We start from the raw sequence: 19,827 nt of genomic DNA, 5'->3' as shown, positions 1-19,827 counted from the left end.
GTACAGCTCACGATAAGCACGTTATTTCGCACCCTTTGTTGAGAGGGACACTTAAATATGTTAAACATTTAAAACATTTTGAAAAAACGAAGCTTTATTTTGTAAACGCACAAATTTGATGCAAAACCGCACTGTCCACAGACAAATCGCGCAACGAAATGACACTCGGGCGAATAGTAATAGCGTGGGTCAAAAGGAAGACCCGAGAAATTTTCCGAAAAAAAGGGGTAACGGAAATTCTATCGCGCATAAGTGTCTCAGAAGTTACTTCTTCACGATCCCGACCCATTTTGTTTTTGTAAAATGTGTACTATCGTCTTTCTATAGTCCAGAAGTGACTCAGAAGTTACTTCTTCGCGATACATGTATATTTTGTTTTTGTAAAATCTGTACTATCGCCTTTCTATCGCGCAAAAGTGTCTCAGAAGTTACTTCTTCGCGATACCGACCCTTTTTGTTTTTGTAAAATGTGTACTATCGCCTTTCTATCGTCCAGAAGTGACTTAGAAGTTACTTCTACGCGATATATATATATATTTTGTTTTTGTATAATGTGTTCTATCGTGTTTCTATCGCGCAGAAGTTAATAAGAAGTGACTTCTGGACGACAGGCGATAGAAATATCGCCCTTTTGCTTGCAGGGAACTGCTCAGAGCCAGAACTTCAGAAACAGCGGCAGAGGCATATGTGCAAGCCCACGGGTCGAGAGCGCTGCTTCTGTCGGCCATCACTCACTTATATCAACAGTTAAAATCTGAAAATTCATGAAAAGGTATATCAATTAAAGTTTTCGCCGCTATGTGGAGACAGTTTGCGAAATCGGAAATATTCTTGCGTCCAAAATGAAAGAATGCGTTAAATGAAAGAAATTTGAATTGGAATCGAAGATTTTCGAGTGTAAAATACAAATAAAAATACGAATGTATAAATACAAATACAACGCAACGTCAATCGCAAGAAGTAAACAAATCCGCCTTGCCCCTAACAGATTGTATCTTTACTAAGCGGCAATATAAATTAGTTTTCGTAGTTTATTTTTTCAACTGCCCTTTAGGAAAAGCTGAAAGCAATGAAGACAGACGTCCAAAACATTAAATTTATATCTCTATCAGCTGAGAATAAATAAACTTATGACTTTGATTTCACGCAATCAAGACATCGTGAAATTTTTTTAACCGCAGGCTTCTCCACTTAGCGGCAGTCCAATGAAGTTTTCGAATTTTATTTTAAACGATTACCATTTATGAAGTGTCCAAAGAAAATAATCGAGTATCCTAACTTTATTCACATATGAATACAAACATACACACACACAATATACGCCAAATACAAATACAAAAAAACATATCCAAACATGTGCGTATGTATGTATGTTTCTTGCTTACATTGCGAAAGTAATGTTGGGTTTGTTTGCTTCATCAATACGATTTCCTGTACATTGCGAAAAATGAAAGCCTCAAATTTAATAAATAACTTGGAAACATTTCGCCTTCGCTAACAGAGTTCTTAATAATTTTCCTTTTTGTGTTCGATTGCTAACGTTTTTTTTTGTTCTTCATCTTAAAAAACTTTAAAACAAAACAAAAATTTTTTTAACTTCAACTCCACCTCCCGTTCTCTAGCAGCCCTACCCCTCGTGTCATAACGGGGTTTCGGCATTTAAAATAATTTATTTTGGTTCTTAAACATTTTTTTGGAACCACTGCGGTGACATATTAAATCGTAGGGGGCACCTTGTCCCCCATGCAATTTTCAGTAAAGCTAACTAACTAACCTTAACTATCGCTCGAACAAAATACTGATCGTTAAAGAGTAATCGACGTCTTGGTTTTACAGTAAGACATTTTAATGGAAACTGTGAAGTGAAAAGTGACCAAACTTTTTCAGGGACTGCGAATAAGTGTTATGAGTTTAAAAAAAAAATTACACAGTACGGCGAAAAAAAAGGAAAAATACCACTTAGTTATATTTTTTCGAAACATTTTTTTTTGAATTTTTTTTATAAACTAAAAATAAGTTATTATTATTAATTTTAAAATAAAATTAATAAGTCTTATTTATTTGAACTTTTATAATGAAAATTGAAAATTAATCTTGTTCCGTATTAAAAAATTGAAAATAAATATAAAAGTTTTTCAGTGATTTTTATTATAAAAATTAAAAATAAAAATCTTATACCAAAATCTTTTGAACAAATTGGTATATTGAAAATATCTAAAAACACCTATGATCTACGAGTCTATACCAATGAACTTGAGGATCTTTAGATAGGTTGGACCGTTCTTTTCTTAGCTAGAGCACTATATCTTACACTTGGTTTCATATTCATTAAGTAGTTGGAAAAGGCGGCTTCTTGGAAAATTTGCATATTAATGGCCCCCGCTCCCTTACTAATTTACATATTAATGACCCCCGCCCCTCACTAATTAGCATATTTTAGGACAATTAGCATAATCCATAAATTAACGGATTTTAATAAGTAAGAGTATACTTAATTGCCCCCACCCACACCTCCATGTGACAATACTGATCACGTGACCTTTTTTCTCATTATGAGCAATTAATATTCAGCAGCTGTTACTGTGCACGTAAGAAAGGTCGCACACTTTCCCCACATCCCCATGTGACTATATTGATCATGTATCCTTTTCCTCATTATGATCAATAAATATTGAGCAGGTGTTTCTGTGCACGTGAGAAAGGTCGCACTCCCATGATATCCAAAGGTTGTTATCTTAGAGGAAAATGTCCGATCATGTTGGGGAAAGGTGTGATCACGTACCCTTTTGCCTCATTATCACAGTGTGTCGCACACCCAAAGTATCCAAAGATGGTTGTCTTAGAGGAACATGTTCGATCATGTTGGGGAATAATTTTTCCTATGATTGTAAAACTAATTTAGAAATCAAAAGAACCCCAATAAAATAGATCCCTCAAGTTTATTATTCTCAGATGCGGAATATTTTCAAACGCACATTTTTGTTTCCGCCCCAGAACGTTTAACCGGTAAAAATTGTCTAAGATTCTCTCTCTTCCACAAATGGGCCATAAACATGTCATAAAAGGGGTTCAAGCAAGAGCTACCCGAACATGCGCACCTGTTCATTACAGTATACATCTCAAGACCATTGATAAGGGATGAAATCATGACTGTATAGAATCTCTCAAGTAGCCGATATACCTTAATCCAGAAAATATTTTTCCATTCTCAATTCAATATCAATAGAAAAACTGAGTCACGGGTATATGATAATAGAGTCACTCGACTATAGCGTTCTCTCTTGGTATAATACAAATTACGGAATCACTAAATTTGGCAATTATTTTTATGAAAATCAATAATTTATTTATTTATTTATTTGTTTATATCCTAGCGCTACAAGTGCACACTTATAATTATCGCGCTAGTCACATTGAGTTGACATTTTATATTATTATTATTTTTAAATTATTTAAACAATTTCTCTCGATCTCTTAATTAATATTAATGACTAACATCAAATTTTCTTAGTTACTATTATTATTGTTTTTAATATATTTTTTTTATTTTATTTCATTTTATTTAATTTTTATACTTATGTGTACTGGTATTTTAAAAGATCTTAAACATTATTGTAAAATTGAGTTGCGCTCCTAATTGTTTTGTATTGGTGCGGTAGATTGTTCCATAACCGGATACCATTTATTAAAAATTGCCTTCTGGAACACAGTGTTTGTACTCGAGGGCATATGTAATTTTTGGTTCTTACAGATGTGGCTGGGGTAAGTTTATTGAAAAGATATTTTGGTTCTCCACTCGTCACTATTTTGTGAAAGAAGATTAAAATTCTGAGATCGATCCAGGAGGTCAAGTTAAGGTCAAGTATTTTATATGTCAGTTCTGATACATGGTCGAAACGTCTTAAGTTAAACACATAACGGACAATTGAATTGAAAGCTACAGTTAATGTGCGCAAATCCCGCGCATCACAATTTCCAAAAATTTCTATGCCGTAAAAGAGAGTGGGCAGCAGGATAACTTTGGCGATTAATAGTCTAACTTCCTCAGTTAGGAACGATTTAGAGAATGAAAATTTTCTCAACAGAGCATATGTACGCCCTGTCGCTTTGACTATATGGTTGCTCCATGATAAAGTATTGTTAAATGTTATCCCTAGATTAACTGCATTCACTTCATAGCTTATCGGCGTATGGTTTATATATAATTTTTGGAGTGAAAGTGTTGAAAGTTGCTTTTTACCAATTACCAAGCACTTTGATTTTTTAGGATTTATACCCAAGCCATTTTCCTTTGCCCATTTTTCAATTAGCCACAACATTTTATTACTTATACGAACACAGGCACGTATTTCAGTTACAGGTCTACTAACATATATTTGGACATCATCAGCATATAAATGTACTTCACACTCAGACAGGATACTAGGGAGATCATTGACATATATAGAAAACAATAAAGGGATCCCTGTGGCACTCCCCTGGATAAGTTCCGGAGAGAAGAAACTTGCGTCCCAGAGACGACAGCTTGATATCTATTCGTTAAGTACGACCTAATAAGCTTCGCCGCATTAGTTGAGAAATTAAACATATTCCTAAGCTTGGTACAGAGAATGTTATGATTCACAGAATCAAAAGCCTTACTGTGGTCAAGTAGCGTCAAAAACGTTACGCAGTTACTGTCCAGTTTTTGTCTTATATCCTCAACAATATTAGTGATTGCAGTAATACAACTCCTTTTCTTACGGAATCCAGATTGTTTTTCATCAAGTAGAGAATTATTAGCTAAGTATAGTTGAATCTGTGAGGACATAAGGTTTTCAAAGACCTTTGATAGAAAACGTAATATTGAAATAGGTCTATAGTCATTGTTTAGCTTAGGAATTGGGAAAATTTTGGCGTTTTTCCATATTGTCGGAAATGAAGACGTTGTAATAGCCGTGTTAAAAATATATGTAACATGGGGCAACATTAAGGGGAGCAAAAGCTTAACAAATTTGGGACTCATATTATCGAGACCAACAGCATCGGACTTGACATGCAGAATACTAGCAAGGACATCACTTTGGTTTATACATATAAAGCTAAAACTATTAACACAGAGGGGTTGAGTATTCAGGTACGGATTGCATGTTGCTTCAGGTACATCTATTTCCAAAAACTTTTTGTTTAACAATTCGACATCCACCTCAGACTCTGTCTGTTGCTTACATTTTCCTATACCTAACCGTTTTAGTTTGTTCCATCTGTTTTTTGAGTTAACCCAGTTATTAAATTGTATGTTATAATGCTCTTTCTTTGCTGATTTTATCTTTTTGTTTACTTTTACCCTAGCCTCTTTGTATTGTTTTCGAAATTCATCAGTTTTGTATCGCTTCCACCGGAGGTAAGCTACATCTCGCTGACGGGTTAGGTTTTTGATTTCACTACTAAACCATGGATTTTGCATTGGCTTAATCACCTTGGTCCTTAGGGGCACAAACTTGTTGAACAAATACTGGACATTGTTGGTTAAAACCTCTAATTGACAATCTACATGACGAAGGTGGTAAATACGTGACCAGTCACAACACAAAAATTCCGTTTTTAATTCATTATAGTTTATATTTTTATAATCTCTATACGTAAAAGAATTGATTTTGCTGTCAAAGGTCAAGTCGTATGATAAAAATATTAAGTCGTGTCTGGAGAAGGCTGGTACAGAAACCTGGTCATAATGTATGATTTTGCTAGGGTCATTGATAAGAAATAAGTGAAGTAATGTATCACAGTGGCTGCTATAGTGCGTGGGGATCGTTTCGTTTACGGAAAACAAACCTAGGGATTTAAAGTTATCTACGAGATGGCTTTCTGACAATAGGTTGCTGTTAAAATCTCCTGCCAATATGATGTCAGTGTATTCCAACGAAATGTCTGAAACAACATTAAGTAATGACCCGTAGTCAATTGTCCGATTCGGTCTATAAATGCAACCTAGAAGGGTTCTTCCATGGGATTTATTGGGAAGTTCTAATAGAATGTATTCAATAGTACTGTCACTTGGCTGTTTAAGTACCACTTTACATTTCAGCTTCACATTCACGTATATAGCCACACCTCCTGCATGACCAGTACGATCGGACCGATAAACATTGAAGCCTTTACAAACAATAGACGAATCACATAGATCATTTACAAACCACGTCTCAGACACACATATCACATCGACATTAGACTGAGTGAAAAGGAATCTAAACTTATCAATCTTCTTTAGCAAACTTTGTGCATTTAAGTGAACGATTTTGAGACCATTTTTATAACTACTTATAGTTTTTATCATGGCACTAGCTATGGAACAAACTTCCTCATCCTGCATTGTTGTTATCAATGATATTAGGGGCGCAATCTCAATATTCAATGCGTATCTTATACATTTCTTAAAGTAAACTAGTTTTAAACCTATCTTAATTAAGAGGATACGATTTATACGCTTAAGAACGAAAGCTATCAGCTTCAGGTCCAGCCGAAGCGTTAGTGAGAGATGTACAAAGTGGATCGGGCGAATGATTAATGGACGAAGGTTCCTCCATACTGTTAATGCAACATACACCCTCTCTTCGAGTGCAGCGCACGTGCACGAGGCCGCGTCGTGTAAAAACAGCCGTAAGGATTTTATGTTTTTTCATGCGCATAGCCTCTTTAAAGATGAGATAATGCTCTTTTAACAATTGCTCATTAATATAAATGAACGCTTCTGAATTGAAACCCAGAAACTGCAAGCTAAGTTGTTTCTTGTACTCGCGCCTGTACATTCCGACTTGACTAAGCAGCTTGATCTTTTCGCGTGGGTTTAGCATTTTAATTATTATCACTGGATCCACATGTGTTTGTTGTGATTTCCTTGCTCGGAAGATATCGCAGACTTTTGGTGGTGGAGTCAGCTGGAGATTAAAGCATAGCTTGTGATAGAGAGCACTGAGATCTTCACCTTCGACGTAGGGAAATAATTATTATTCCAAGCCTGTTTTGCCTTGTGTGCGGCAAATTTATTAAAAACCTAAATTTTGCGAGTAAAATTGAAGAAATTTCTTTTTACCATGTTATTGATTATTGCTAGATCTTAAAACACCATGTACGCCACAGAAAATTTGTGATTCTTGCAGAATTGATCTTTATAAAAGAAAAGAACGAAAAAAGTATGATTTATTTTGTTTTTTAACGCGGAGGATCCCACGGCCACACCTCCCGCCCAACCGACCGAGGGCCGCTGACGTCTGTCGTACGGCACGAATTCGCGAGGTGATAGACGCGTAGAAAAATAAAGACATTCGAGGAAAAAAAGTTGGATCTTATTTTGAGCTACAATATTGAATATTAATGGTTTTAAGAGAGGCTGATATTGAGATAATAGGATAAAGTCTATTATAGTCAGAACATAATACTCTGAAAGGTTCATGCAAGACATATTTAGATTTACAATGATTTAAAATTAACCTGCATGGAACAGATTTGGAGGAAACCTTTAGCCACTTTACTAATGGCTACCTTTGATTAACTAAGAAAACAGGCTTGGAAAGAAACGCGTACCCACTTCCTGATCGAATAGCCATCAAGCCACACAGTTCTTCAGAAAACTTTTCCTCGTTCAGATTAAATAGTTTCAGTTTTTTTTGATTATTTGCGATATCGCCGAAGTAACTTCTGGAAGTGTCGCCGAAGTTACTCCTAGAAGTGTCGCCGAAGTGGCACATTTCTTCCCGACGGGATTCACTTCCGCGATCCGAATGCGATATCGACGAAGTAACTTCTGGAAGTCACTCAGAAGTGACTTTACATATGCCTGTAGAAGATACCTAGAAGAGTCTTTCCCAATTGCAAAATCTTGAATAAAAACATATTTTTTTATACTTTCAATATTTTGCATTTATTTTTTGTATAAGGGCCTTGTCCTTGTATACAAGATCCCTGGCATGTAGGAAATTTTGCTGAACAATGTTATTTAGGTCCAGCTCCGACATAAGAAATTTACTAATAACCATTTCTAAAAGAAACAGAAACAAAAATTGTTGTTTGTTTAGTCAAAATAAAATTAAACTAGAATACAATACCTTGTACAATGAAATATGTTGAGAATCGTTGGATGCAGTTACACGCCAAGTAATAATCGTACAGCTCACGATAAGCACGTTATTTCGCACCCTTTGTTGAGAGGGACACTTAAATATGTTAAACATTTAAAACATTTTGAAAAAACGAAGCTTTATTTTGTAAACGCACAAATTTGATGCAAAACAGCACTGTCCACAGACAAATCGCGCAACGAAATGACACTCGGGCGAATAGTAATAGCGTGGGTCAAAAGGAAGAACCGAGAAATTTTCCGAAAAAAAGGGGTACCGGAAATTCTACCGCGCATAAGTGTCTCAGAAGTTACTTCTTCACGATCCCGACCCTTTTTGTTTTTGTAAAATGTGTACTATCGTCTTTCTATCGTCCAGAAGTGACTCAGAAGTTATTTCTTCGCGATACATGTATATTTTGTTTTTGTAAAATCTGTACTATCGCCTTTCTATCGCGCAAAAGTGTCTCAGAAGTTACTTCTTCGCGATACCGACCCTTTTTGTTTTTGTAAAATGTGTACTATCGCCTTTCTATCGTCCAGAAGTGACTTAGAAGTTACTGTTGGGGCGGTGCGGCTTGATCGATGGAAATAGTTGAAGCCCCAAGACTGAATGGTACCCAAAAAACACGGGAGTACTTTTGGGGTTTTTTCGCGACGAGCGTAGGTGTTTATTAGTACACTTTGAAACATGAACTGCCTAAGCCTAACTTAACTTAAGCGCTCCAGAGCAGAGCGGAGACTTAGGGGAGAGATGGAGAGGGAGAGCGGACGGCAGTGCGAGCGAGTTACCGCTGATGTCTTCCTCATGACATCACCTCCGCCTAAACCCCCTCGGGCATTGTCCCATTAGCGGAGATGCCATTCAACCCGGACACCAAACCGCCGACACAGCAGACGGGATACCGAACCGAGTAAACAACTGGGCCACAGGCATCCGGCCGAGAACTGCTGACCTAAGGAGTTTCGCAATCTCAGCATATGTACCCCACTCCCAAGTTAGCTCTCATTTTGTATACTCAGAACAAAAATAAAATCAGTCGAAGAGTGACACTCGACCAAAGAAGTCTATCCTTGTATTTATTGGAATACTATATCTATAATACTGTGACCAGCCACCTCCGGACCGCAGACATAATTACCAGCCACCTCCGGACCGCAGACATAATTGGCGCAGCCGGTATCTAAAAGAACATAGGATGAAACTGACGAGGATCATCTTTATAACCACCATGTAATAAATTGGGTAAGCCAAGGGGCAGAGTGAAAAGTGAAACAGAAGGGGCAAACGTACGAAAAGTGAACAAAAAAATATATAAATAAAACAACGACCTCAGTCAGCGAGTTAGTAAGGCAAAAAAAAAATTAATTATTATAACAATGTGTTGTGTATAAAATTTTTTCCAACAAAAAAATAAATACCTATAGTACGATCATCATGATAAAATGCTAAACGAAATTCTATTTTCCTACTTACTGTGAATCGCTAGAAATATGGCTAAATAAATCGGAAAATTTTGTGTGTATCCATATCAAATTGTGACCATCAATCGCTGATCGGCACAAAATGCATCGCGCATTATATGGATATATATATATATAAAAAAAATATCTTACACTGAAAATTATATTTTTTTGCATCCATATCAAATTGTGACCATCAATCGCTGATCGGCACAAAATGCATCGCGCATTATATGGATATATATATTTATATAAAAAATCTTACACTGAAAATTATATTTTTTTACACCCATATCAAATTGTGACCATCAATCGCTGATCGGCACAAAATGCATCGCGCATTATATGGATATATATTTATATAAAAAATCGTACACTGAAAATTATTTTTTTTGCATCCATATCAAATTGTGACCATCAATCGCTGATCGGCACAAAATGCATCGCGCATTATATGGATATATATATATATATAAAAAAAATGGATGCCTTCATTTAAAATTTTTTGGAGCCTCACAAAATTCACATCTCCACCCATACAAAACTGTGTATATGCATGGCCGGGTATTGTCTCCCTTTCCCCCCATTGCCACGAAACCCGATACTTTTGGGTCTTGGACCCGACGAAGGGCAGCTACAATGTTGCAGGAAAACAACACAAACTCAAAAAAAAAAAAAAAAAAAAAAAAAAAAAAAAACTCGCTGACTAGGAAAAAAGAGAATTAAAATTGAATAACAAATTTTTATATTGCTCCCTATTCCCCCAACGAGCCCAATCACTTTGCCTCAAGGTTGCCACGACACCACAATAAGACACACACATACACTAATATTGTCTGCATTACAGATTACCAACATAAAACAACAACACGAACAATAATAACTAAATATATACATATTAAACCTTATCTCGACATACATATTTACACAACATAAACTACATACACAAAATAAATTCCTAAGATAGATACACTAAACAAAATTCTCACACGTGGAAACACTTAAACAGGAAAATTCTGACTAAAGCACATATATTGACCAGTATTTACAATTTAAATTTTTTTTTCTCGAAACCTTTAATTACGCAAATACGCAGCTTCACCTAATGTCAAGGAAAACCTTAGTACAAAAAACTAAAACTAGACTAGGCCTCAGGAATAGTACAAGCTTACCTGAAATAAGAGAGGAGGAAACTTTGATCATGGACTCGGGTAACGCCTCCGGGGGTTCTAGGACCACTAGCCCCACCCACAGTGGCATTAACAATATAGGAAATGCTAGTACCATTTCGAACACGTCCACCACTACCCTAAATACCACCCTAAACCCTACAGACATACTAGCCTTTGTCAAGCAATTACCTACTTTCGAGGGGACCCCAGGTACCCTTCAGAAATTTATTGTGAGCGTCGAGGAAATTATTATGTTGGTGAGGGGTACGGACCAAACCCCGTACGGACAGTTGATATTAAGAACTTTGAGGATCAAAATTATAGGCAAGGCGGACGAGACTTTGAACATATTGGACACTAAACTTGAATGGGACAGCATTAGGGAAAACCTTAAACGCATGTATGCATGCAAAAAGACAGAACCGATACTCATCGCCGAAATTCAGAACCTCCCCAGTGGGTTGTCTCTGGGTAAATTATTCTTTGAGATCACCAGACTCCGTAGTGATTTGTTGTCACTCCCTGCAGACTCCGACCACGGAGTAAGTGCGGCATCAAAACGAGCTCTTTACGATGGGATCTGTCTTAATGCCTTTTTAGTGGGGCTACGCGACCCACTCAGAACAGTCATCCGGGCCCGAAATCCGACAACGATCGAGACGGCTTATGAGTGGTGCCAAGCCGAACAGAGTTTTATTTACCAAAAACAAAACAAATCGCAGAACAATAGGTTCAACTCGGACCGTAATAGGCCCTACCAGAAGAGTTCGTATCAAAACAACTCTAGTGGCCGTAATAACTACTCCTCCAATACTCATGGGAAAGACTATCGGGGCAACTCTTATTCCTCGGCAAACCCATTCCGTCAAGGCTCGTACCAAAGCCAGAATCGTACCAATAACAACAGACAGAACAATGACAACAGAGCAGGGGGGTATAACACTGACCGAAATCCTCCACAAAGGTCTGCCTCCAACTTCAACAACATTGACGACAGCTCAAATTTTCAGCAAGAAGCCTCAACCGACAAGTCGGTTACATAAACAAAAAAACACACGGTCTGTCTCTTCCATATATAATTATCACTTTATCTAACTCTCCAGAACCACTAAAATTTCTCGTGGACACCGGTTCCACCTATTCCTTCGTGGACCCAACTCTTATTCCGCAAGGCGCCATACAAAAATTAGAAAATAATGTACGTATCACAACAGTCCTGGAAAGCTATTCACTGACCCGAACTGCTAATTTACCTATACCAGTAGAATTTAAAGAACAAGGCGAAATTCAGTTATTACTTTTCAAATTCCACCCATACTTCGATGGCCTCCTTGGGATGGATTTCTTGACAGACCGAAAAGCGAAAATAAATATCGAAGAACTCAAACTCGAAACCCCATTCACATCGATTAACATTATAACGGAAATTAATAGAAGTACCGACGAACTTTTTATCCAAACACAAAGTAAAGCCATTATAAAACTACCAGTCGACCTTAGTGAAGGTGATTTTCTTTGTAATTCTTTGGAGATAGACAGTAATCTTTCTGTTTCTGGGGGACTCTACACCGCCTCGGACGGACATAGCTTGCTGGAAATAACTAACAGTTCCGAGACTGGGCAGATCCTTTGTCTTGACCAACCACTAAACGTAGAGCCATACAACAAGGAATGTTACGATCAGATAAACGGGGTAACGCTTAATCCAAGTTACCAACAGATCAGGAGAAATCTTAACGAGCACATCCCTACGGACCATTTAAATGACGAGGAAAAGCAAGGATTGCTTAAAGTTTGCAAAAAATTTCAGGATCTATTTTACGACGACGCGACACCTCTCACATTCTCCAACACAGTTAAGCACCCCATCCCGACTACCGACAACATCCCCGTTCATGTTAAAACTTACAGATACCCTTATATACATAAGGAAGAGGTCCGCAAGCAAATAGCAAAAATGCTCGACCAGAATATAATAAGAAACAGCCATTCCCCTTGGGGCGCCCCTGTTTGGGTAGTCCCTAAGAAATCGGACTCATCCAGCCAAAAGAAATGGAGATTAGTAATAGACTTTAGGAAACTGAATGACAAAACCATCACGGACAAGTACCCGATTCCCAATATTAACGACCTTCTTGACAACATTGGCAGGGCAAAATATTTTTCCACCTTAGATTTAGCGAGTGGGTTCCACCAAATTCAGATGGACCCTCGGGATATGGCCAAGACAGCTTTTTCGGTAGAGAACGGACACTTCGAATTCATGAGAATGCCGTTCGGGCTAAAAAACGCCCCAGCTACATTCCAAAGGGTAATGGACAACGTACTAGGAGAACTAGTAGGGGACATTTGCTTGGTCTATCTTGACGATATAATTATATTCTCGGCCTCTCTTCAGAAACACTTGATGGACATAAACTCTGTATTTCAGAAATTACGTCAGGCAAACCTAAAAATCCAAATCACCAAGTCGAATTTCCTAAGGAAGGAAATAGATTTTTTGGGACACGTAATAACCCAGGACGGTATCAAACCAAACCCCGACAAAATAACAGCAGTAAAAAATTTCCCATGCCCAAAAACGACTAAGCAAATAAAATCCTTTTTAGGTCTGTTGGGCTATTATAGGAAATTTATAAAAGACTTTGCTAGAATTACGAAACCTATTTCCCGACAGCTTAAGGGTGGCAAATCTGTCGTTATAGATGCAGAATTTATAGAGGCATTTGAAATTTGCAAAACCCTCCTAACGAACAACCCGATTTTACAACACCCAGACTTCCACAAACCATTTACTCTTACCACAGACGCCAGTAACTTCGCCATTGGAGCCGTTCTTTCTCAAGGCCCCGACGGGTCCGACAGACCAATTTGTTTCGCGACTAGAACCTTGAACGAGGCAGAAACTCGGTATTCAACAATAGAGAAAGAGATGCTGGCAATAATCTGGGCAGTTAAGTACTTTCGGCCATATGTGTATGGCAACAAGTTCAAGATCATTACCGACCATAAACCCTTAGTTTGGTTGCAAAATTTCAAGGGCCAAAACCCGAAACTCCTCCGATGGAAACTAACACTTTCCGAGTATGACTACGATATAGTCTACAAAAAAGGCTCACAAAACGTCATTGCGGATGCTTTAAGTAGAATCGAACCAAACACACTTATCAATGACGTCGACCCACATATTTTAGACAAAATTCCGTTAGCTAAGAAGCCACTTAACACATTTAACATGCAGGTTATATTTGAAATCGGGCAGACCTCCTCGGTCTCGGTGAGCACACCATTCAAAAATAAAAACCGGACACACATAACGGAACCTTCTTTTAACTTACAAAAAATCACAGATATTTTGAAGCCCATTTTAATACCCAACAAAACCTTAGCCGTTCACTCGTCCGACGTAATTTTCGAAGTAATTCAAGAAGCTTACTCAAAATATTTCGCGGACTCTCAACTGTATAAGGTTTACAGGTGTCTTATTGTTCTACACGAACCTGTTGACCCCGAGGAAATTAACAGTTTGATAAGAACCCACCACTCTAACAACAATCATAGAGGGGTGGAAGAGATGTACCAGCATCTAAAAAGGGAAATCTATGTACCCCAATTAAAGTCTCTAATCTCCCAGAATATTCGGGATTGCGAAATATGCCTCACTCTCAAGTACGATAGGTCCCCACAGAAACCACCATTTGTACTGCCAGAAATACCAAATAGGCCCCTGGATATATTACACACAGACATATACACTATTAATAATAATTATAACTTAACAATTATTGACAAATTTTCTAAATTCGCTCAAGCCTACCCACTCACCAATAGAAACTCCATACTTGTTACTAAAGCTTTCAAGACCTTCTTTTGCCAATTTGGGATCCCTAAAAAATTAATACTTGACCAGGGAGCCGAGTTCTCTGGAGCCGTTTTTAAGGACTTTTTGGCACAATACGAAATAGAGCTACATGTCACTTCTTTCCAACAATCAAGTAGTAACTCGACAGTGGAACGGCTACATTCAACCTTAACTGAAATCTATAGGATAATTCTGAGTAAGAGGAAGGAATTAAAGTTAACCCTAGAGCATGACGAGATACTTTCCGAAACAATAATAACTTACAACAATGCGATCCACTCTAGTACAAACTTAACCCCCTTTGAACTTTTTAGTGGTCGTACCCACATTTTCGACAAAACAATTAAGTTCGACAATGAGCATGATTATTTACTAAAACTAAACGAATTCCAAACTACCTTATACCCCGACCTAAAAAAGCGCATGCAGGATGCCACCAAAAAACGAACGGACCGTCTAAACGAAAACAGGACAGACCCTCCTGACTTACCGGTTGGTATTTCTACCCTCCGCAAGGAAAATAGGAGAAATAAAATAACACCTCGGTATAGTAAACACAAAGTTCTGCTAGACAGCGGGGTAACATTGCGGACTATAAGAAAACAAAAGCTGCACAAACAGAAAATTAGGAAAACCACACTACAAACAGATAACTTATAAACCTACTTTCGAGACTTGGACACTTTACTTAAAATATAATTTTACAGATTGACCCTGGGAACTACTCAACGGTTCGTTAGTGAAATCCTGGACAACGATCAACCCCTTTTAAAAATCAACTTGGGAACGGCGAGAGTGGTGAAGTCCTTTAAAATTTTTAATCATGTCATTCACCTCACCAACTATGAAGACTCAGTAACTAAGATACACGAGGTGATAGGAAACTTACCCGACCAACAGGGCCTTGAAGAGCTGAAACTCACGTTACACCAAAAATTAGCTCAGGTTCAACAAAGATTAAATTCCTTGCTTCCTAACAATGGAAGAAGTAGGCCAAAAAGAGGATTAATTAATGGGTTAGGCCACATAGTGAAAGTAGTCTCGGGGAATATGGACGCCTATGACGAGGCAAGAATAAACAAGGAACTAAGCTTCTTACGCGGAAACTCCGAATTTAACACTAATTTCCAGAACGAAACGCTTGTAAGATTCGAAGAGATAAATGAACATATCAACAGGGAACAGGTACTTATAAGCAACTTTATAAACTCGTACCAAAATAAAATTTTTAAAGAAATAGATGAAGAATATAAAAACATTCAACTCATCCAATATATAGATAGGATTAACTTCAATATAGACTTACTCTTCAATCACTTAAACAATATTGCGGAAAGCTTGCTGTTTGCTAAATTAAAGTTAGTACCAAAATACCTATTAAATTCGGTCGAATTAGAGAAAATAAAAAACGTACTATCACAACAAAAAATAGAAGTACAGCTAGAACACGAACTATATAATGTGCTTTCTTTAGAATCAACCACCCTTAATAAAACACTCATATTCCATATCAAAGTTCCAATTTTGTCAAAAGAATCTTATAATTTGTACCGTCTTATTTCACTACCACTAAACAAAACTATGTATGTAAACTTACCTAATGTTATAATTAAGAATGACCTAGAAATTAAGATAATTGAGACACCTTGTATAAAAGTGGGAGGTACACACATTTGCGAAACTCCTCTAACACCCAATAACACAGAATGCCTTCACAACCTGCTGGACGACAAAGAAGCGACCTGCAGCACAACGAACAGAGGTCACCAACCACAAATCTTCGTTCCTTTAAAGGGGTTGATGGTAATCCTCAACGTGGAGAATCTGAACATTACTTCCAACTGCATTTCGAGCAGGATCTTCAACGGTTCCATGCTTATAAAATACGATAATTGTTCTATATCCGCTAATGGGACAAAATACGTCGAGGCCGCCACTACAATAATAGACGACATCGAGATAAACCTTCCCCATGTCCAGAATTTAACAACAATCCCAACGGACGAACCCTTAAACCTTCAGGCACTACACCTTAGTAATCTGGAAAATGGATTGGCAGTCACCAACATAGAGGAACGAACCACCACTCACCTGTCGATTATATACCTACTCGTTGCACTGTCGATTTTGATTACGGCTGTTGCCTGGACCTTTAACAGGAAGGAGATAATTCTTTCACCCACCCCGGCGGACCCCATTGTCACTCCCACCATACCTTCGTTATGGCCATCGTTCCAAGCTAAGGGGGGAGGAGTTACCGCTGATGTCTTCCTCATGACATCACCTCCGCCTAAACCCCCTCGGGCATTGTCCCATTAGCGGAGATGCCATTCAACCCGGACACCAAACCGCCGACACAGCAGACGGGATACCGAACCGAGTAAACAACTGGGCCACAGGCATCCGGCCGAGAACTGCTGACCTAAGGAGTTTCGCAATCTCAGCATATGTACCCCACTCCCAAGTTAGCTCTCATTTTGTATACTCAGAACAAAAATAAAATCAGTCGAAGAGTGACACTCGACCAAAGAAGTCTATCCTTGTATTTATTGGAATACTATATCTATAATACTGTGACCAGCCACCTCCGGACCGCAGACATAATTACCAGCCACCTCCGGACCGCAGACATAATTAGCGCGCGAGATGTAGACATCTGGATAAAACTGCCGCTCGACACTGCCTCCTGAAATTAAACGCCCTTTTGACGTGAACATTCTCCCCCCCCTTGCGAGGACACCCGTAGCAAGAACCTCAGGATAGTAGGCTCAGGAACACGTTGGAAGTGTAGATCGGTCGTCCGTATGTAGGAGAGTGTGGTGGTCCTTTCCACACTTGTGGCAGTGATGACCACTACGGCAGGAGTCCTTGGTATGATTGTGAGCCAAGCAATTGGAGCAGTACTTCTGGATATGTACTTCCCGGAGCCGATTCTGGGGGCTTAGCCGTAGAAAGTGGTGGCACTTCCGTAGAGGATGGATCTTTTGGCAGACTCGGCATTGGTAGGATTTAATACCTCGAGTACGTCTGCCATCCAAGGATGGGTATGGAACCCAATACTCGGATGGAGTATTCTTAGGAGGGACTTTTTGTACGGAAACTTGCGCTGAATAGGACGAAATGATGTGTGGAACTGAGGCGGTTACTGGCCTTGGAGGGTCGGATGGAATCGTCGGAGTAGTAGGGCCGCTGTTTCGATGCAGCAATGTGTGATGCCGATCTTGGCAAGTGAGACAGTTGTGAGCGCTTGTGCAATCCCGGAATTGATGGCTACTTGCAAAGCAATTGGAGCACAACTGCTTCCTTTGAATATAGGCTAGGCGATCGTCTACCGTCATCTGTAGGAGGCGTGGACATATACGCACGGGGTGGTTCTTCTTGGAACACAGATCACAGCCCTTGGGTATCGGAACTAACCTTGTGTTGAAGGAATTTATTTTTGGAAATTCTGCCACTCGATTTGTGTCTTTGGACTGGACGTGGTGGAAATTGGCAGATCGGAAGCTATCGACGGCCTCAAGAGTTCGATGGCGCTCTGTCAAATATGAATCAAGCTCAAGCCACGTAGGAATTTCGGCTTTATTTTGGATGGATTGCTCCCATAATGAGAGAGTGAGCTTTGGTAGTTTTGTCGAGCACATATGAACCAGGATAGGGTCCCAATTCTCAATATTAACACCGGAAAATTTTAAGGAAGTTAAGCAACCTTGAAAAGTGCGTTGAAGTTCCTTTAAGGCTGCTCCCGACTCCTGTGCTATGGATTGCACATTGAAAAGTGTTTTCAGGTGACTGTTCACCTGCAATCGCTTATTTTCGAAACGCTCAGTTAGGTTATTCCAGGCTGAGCGAAAGCCATCATTGGTGAGTGGGGATCTTGAAACTATGGAATGAGCTTCGCCATTTGTTTTTGAATTTAAGTGGAATAATTTTTCAACGGGCGTTAGACTCGGATTGTCTATGTATATTGCCGTGAAAAGGTCCCTGAAAGTCGGCCAGCGAAGATAGTCGCCGGAGAAAACCTCTGTGTCGATAGGAGGGAGCCGACAGCCATAAGACGTGGAATTTCGGGACGGAGTTACTGGAGCTTGAGGTATTTGGGAGGAGCCTTTTTGGATTTGTTCCATCAACTGCGCGGCAAATATTTCGTAAGTGGAGTACGTTTGGTAATACGTGGACTTTAGTATGGATTTTGTGTCTGCGGCGCTCTCGCCTGCAGATATAATGCTGTCGGAGCATATGTCGTATGCTGCCTTTACCGTTTGCCACAAGGAATTGAGGTGATCGCGACGGATGTTACAGGCGGATAACGTTGGTGTAGGAGCACCTGGAGCGTTCACAGTGGCCTCAAAGTGGATCAGACAGTCAGCTGTGGCCATAAATCGGGTTAAAGCGGATTTTACTGATGTTGCCATGACGTTAAATAATTTAGAATTTTAATTCAGATGTAAGGAAACGGATTGGAATCAAATTGGAATTTAGGAACCAATTAAGATTGTAAATATATACGGTCACACTGTCGGATAGGCAATAAATATTTATTATATCGGAATGTCGGACTTATGTAAGGAATTACGGACTTTAATATTGTTTGTTTGAAAAGAACACTTTTTGTGAGCTCTTGACCCACTGTGCACTGGCGATATACGTATGTATGCACACTGTACATATACATATGTGGGGTGCGAATAGCGGAATAACGTTGCGGGAATTGGAAAGACTTCGCTTAAGTTTGTATGTCGGTGCGTTTGTTTGTCACCTGCACAACTAAATTGCAAACGATTTGCTGGAGTAAATTTGTGGATATTGTAACTTTGTTTTTAATTTTAGAAATAGTTTAGCCGTATTTGTAGGTCGAGAAAAGTAGTTGGAGTGGACTGTATTAGAAAAAAGTAGTTCGAGTGGACTGTATTAGATTGTTTTTGTAAATATACACATGCAGCTGGAACACAGTATAAAATAAAGAGTGCAAATCTTAAGGACAATCTTTATGATCGGGAATTTTTTACTGTGGCTGAGTTATATTTTACACACAATTAAAATTGAAAATATATTTGAGAAATATTTTTGTTGAATAGTAGCACTGAAATATCTTCTGGAATTGTTTCAAGTGTACAATTGTGGGCAAAGGAAACTGGAATATTGTCGGGCACAAGTAACGGAATCGAAATACATTTATTAAATGCCGTTGCGTCGGATTAATCACTTTTGGATTTAGACAATATATCATACAGAAA

General features: G+C 38.6%; 1 protein-coding gene across 8 annotated transcripts in view; it reads left to right on the top strand.

Annotated features, from left to right (window-relative positions):
- Positions 1-19,827, top strand: part of LOC119561739 (transmembrane protein 65-like) — a 121,291-nt gene that overhangs the window by 80,761 nt on the left and 20,703 nt on the right. Inside the window, exon 2 of one of the 8 annotated variants that reach the window (XM_037875217.1) lies at positions 15,301-15,391. The exons of 4 other annotated variants lie outside the window; for them this stretch is intronic. Coding sequence is in view for 2 of the 4 variants with exons in the window: in XM_037875216.1 (XP_037731144.1) it covers positions 15,644-16,912 (1,269 nt within the window). In the remaining 2 variants the exon portion in view is untranslated. Of the gene's footprint in view, positions 1-15,300; positions 17,224-19,827 lie in introns of all 8 variants that reach the window. 3 more of the 8 variants (XM_037875215.1, XM_037875214.1, XM_037875216.1) reach the window with 3 other exon arrangements.

This window comes from Drosophila subpulchrella, unplaced genomic scaffold, assembly GCF_014743375.2.
Source record: "Drosophila subpulchrella strain 33 F10 #4 breed RU33 unplaced genomic scaffold, RU_Dsub_v1.1 Primary Assembly Seq36, whole genome shotgun sequence".
Classification (NCBI taxonomy): Eukaryota; Metazoa; Arthropoda; class Insecta; order Diptera; family Drosophilidae; genus Drosophila; species Drosophila subpulchrella.
Note: the sequence above shows the minus strand (reverse complement) of the source record. Positions and strands in the feature narration are given on the sequence as shown.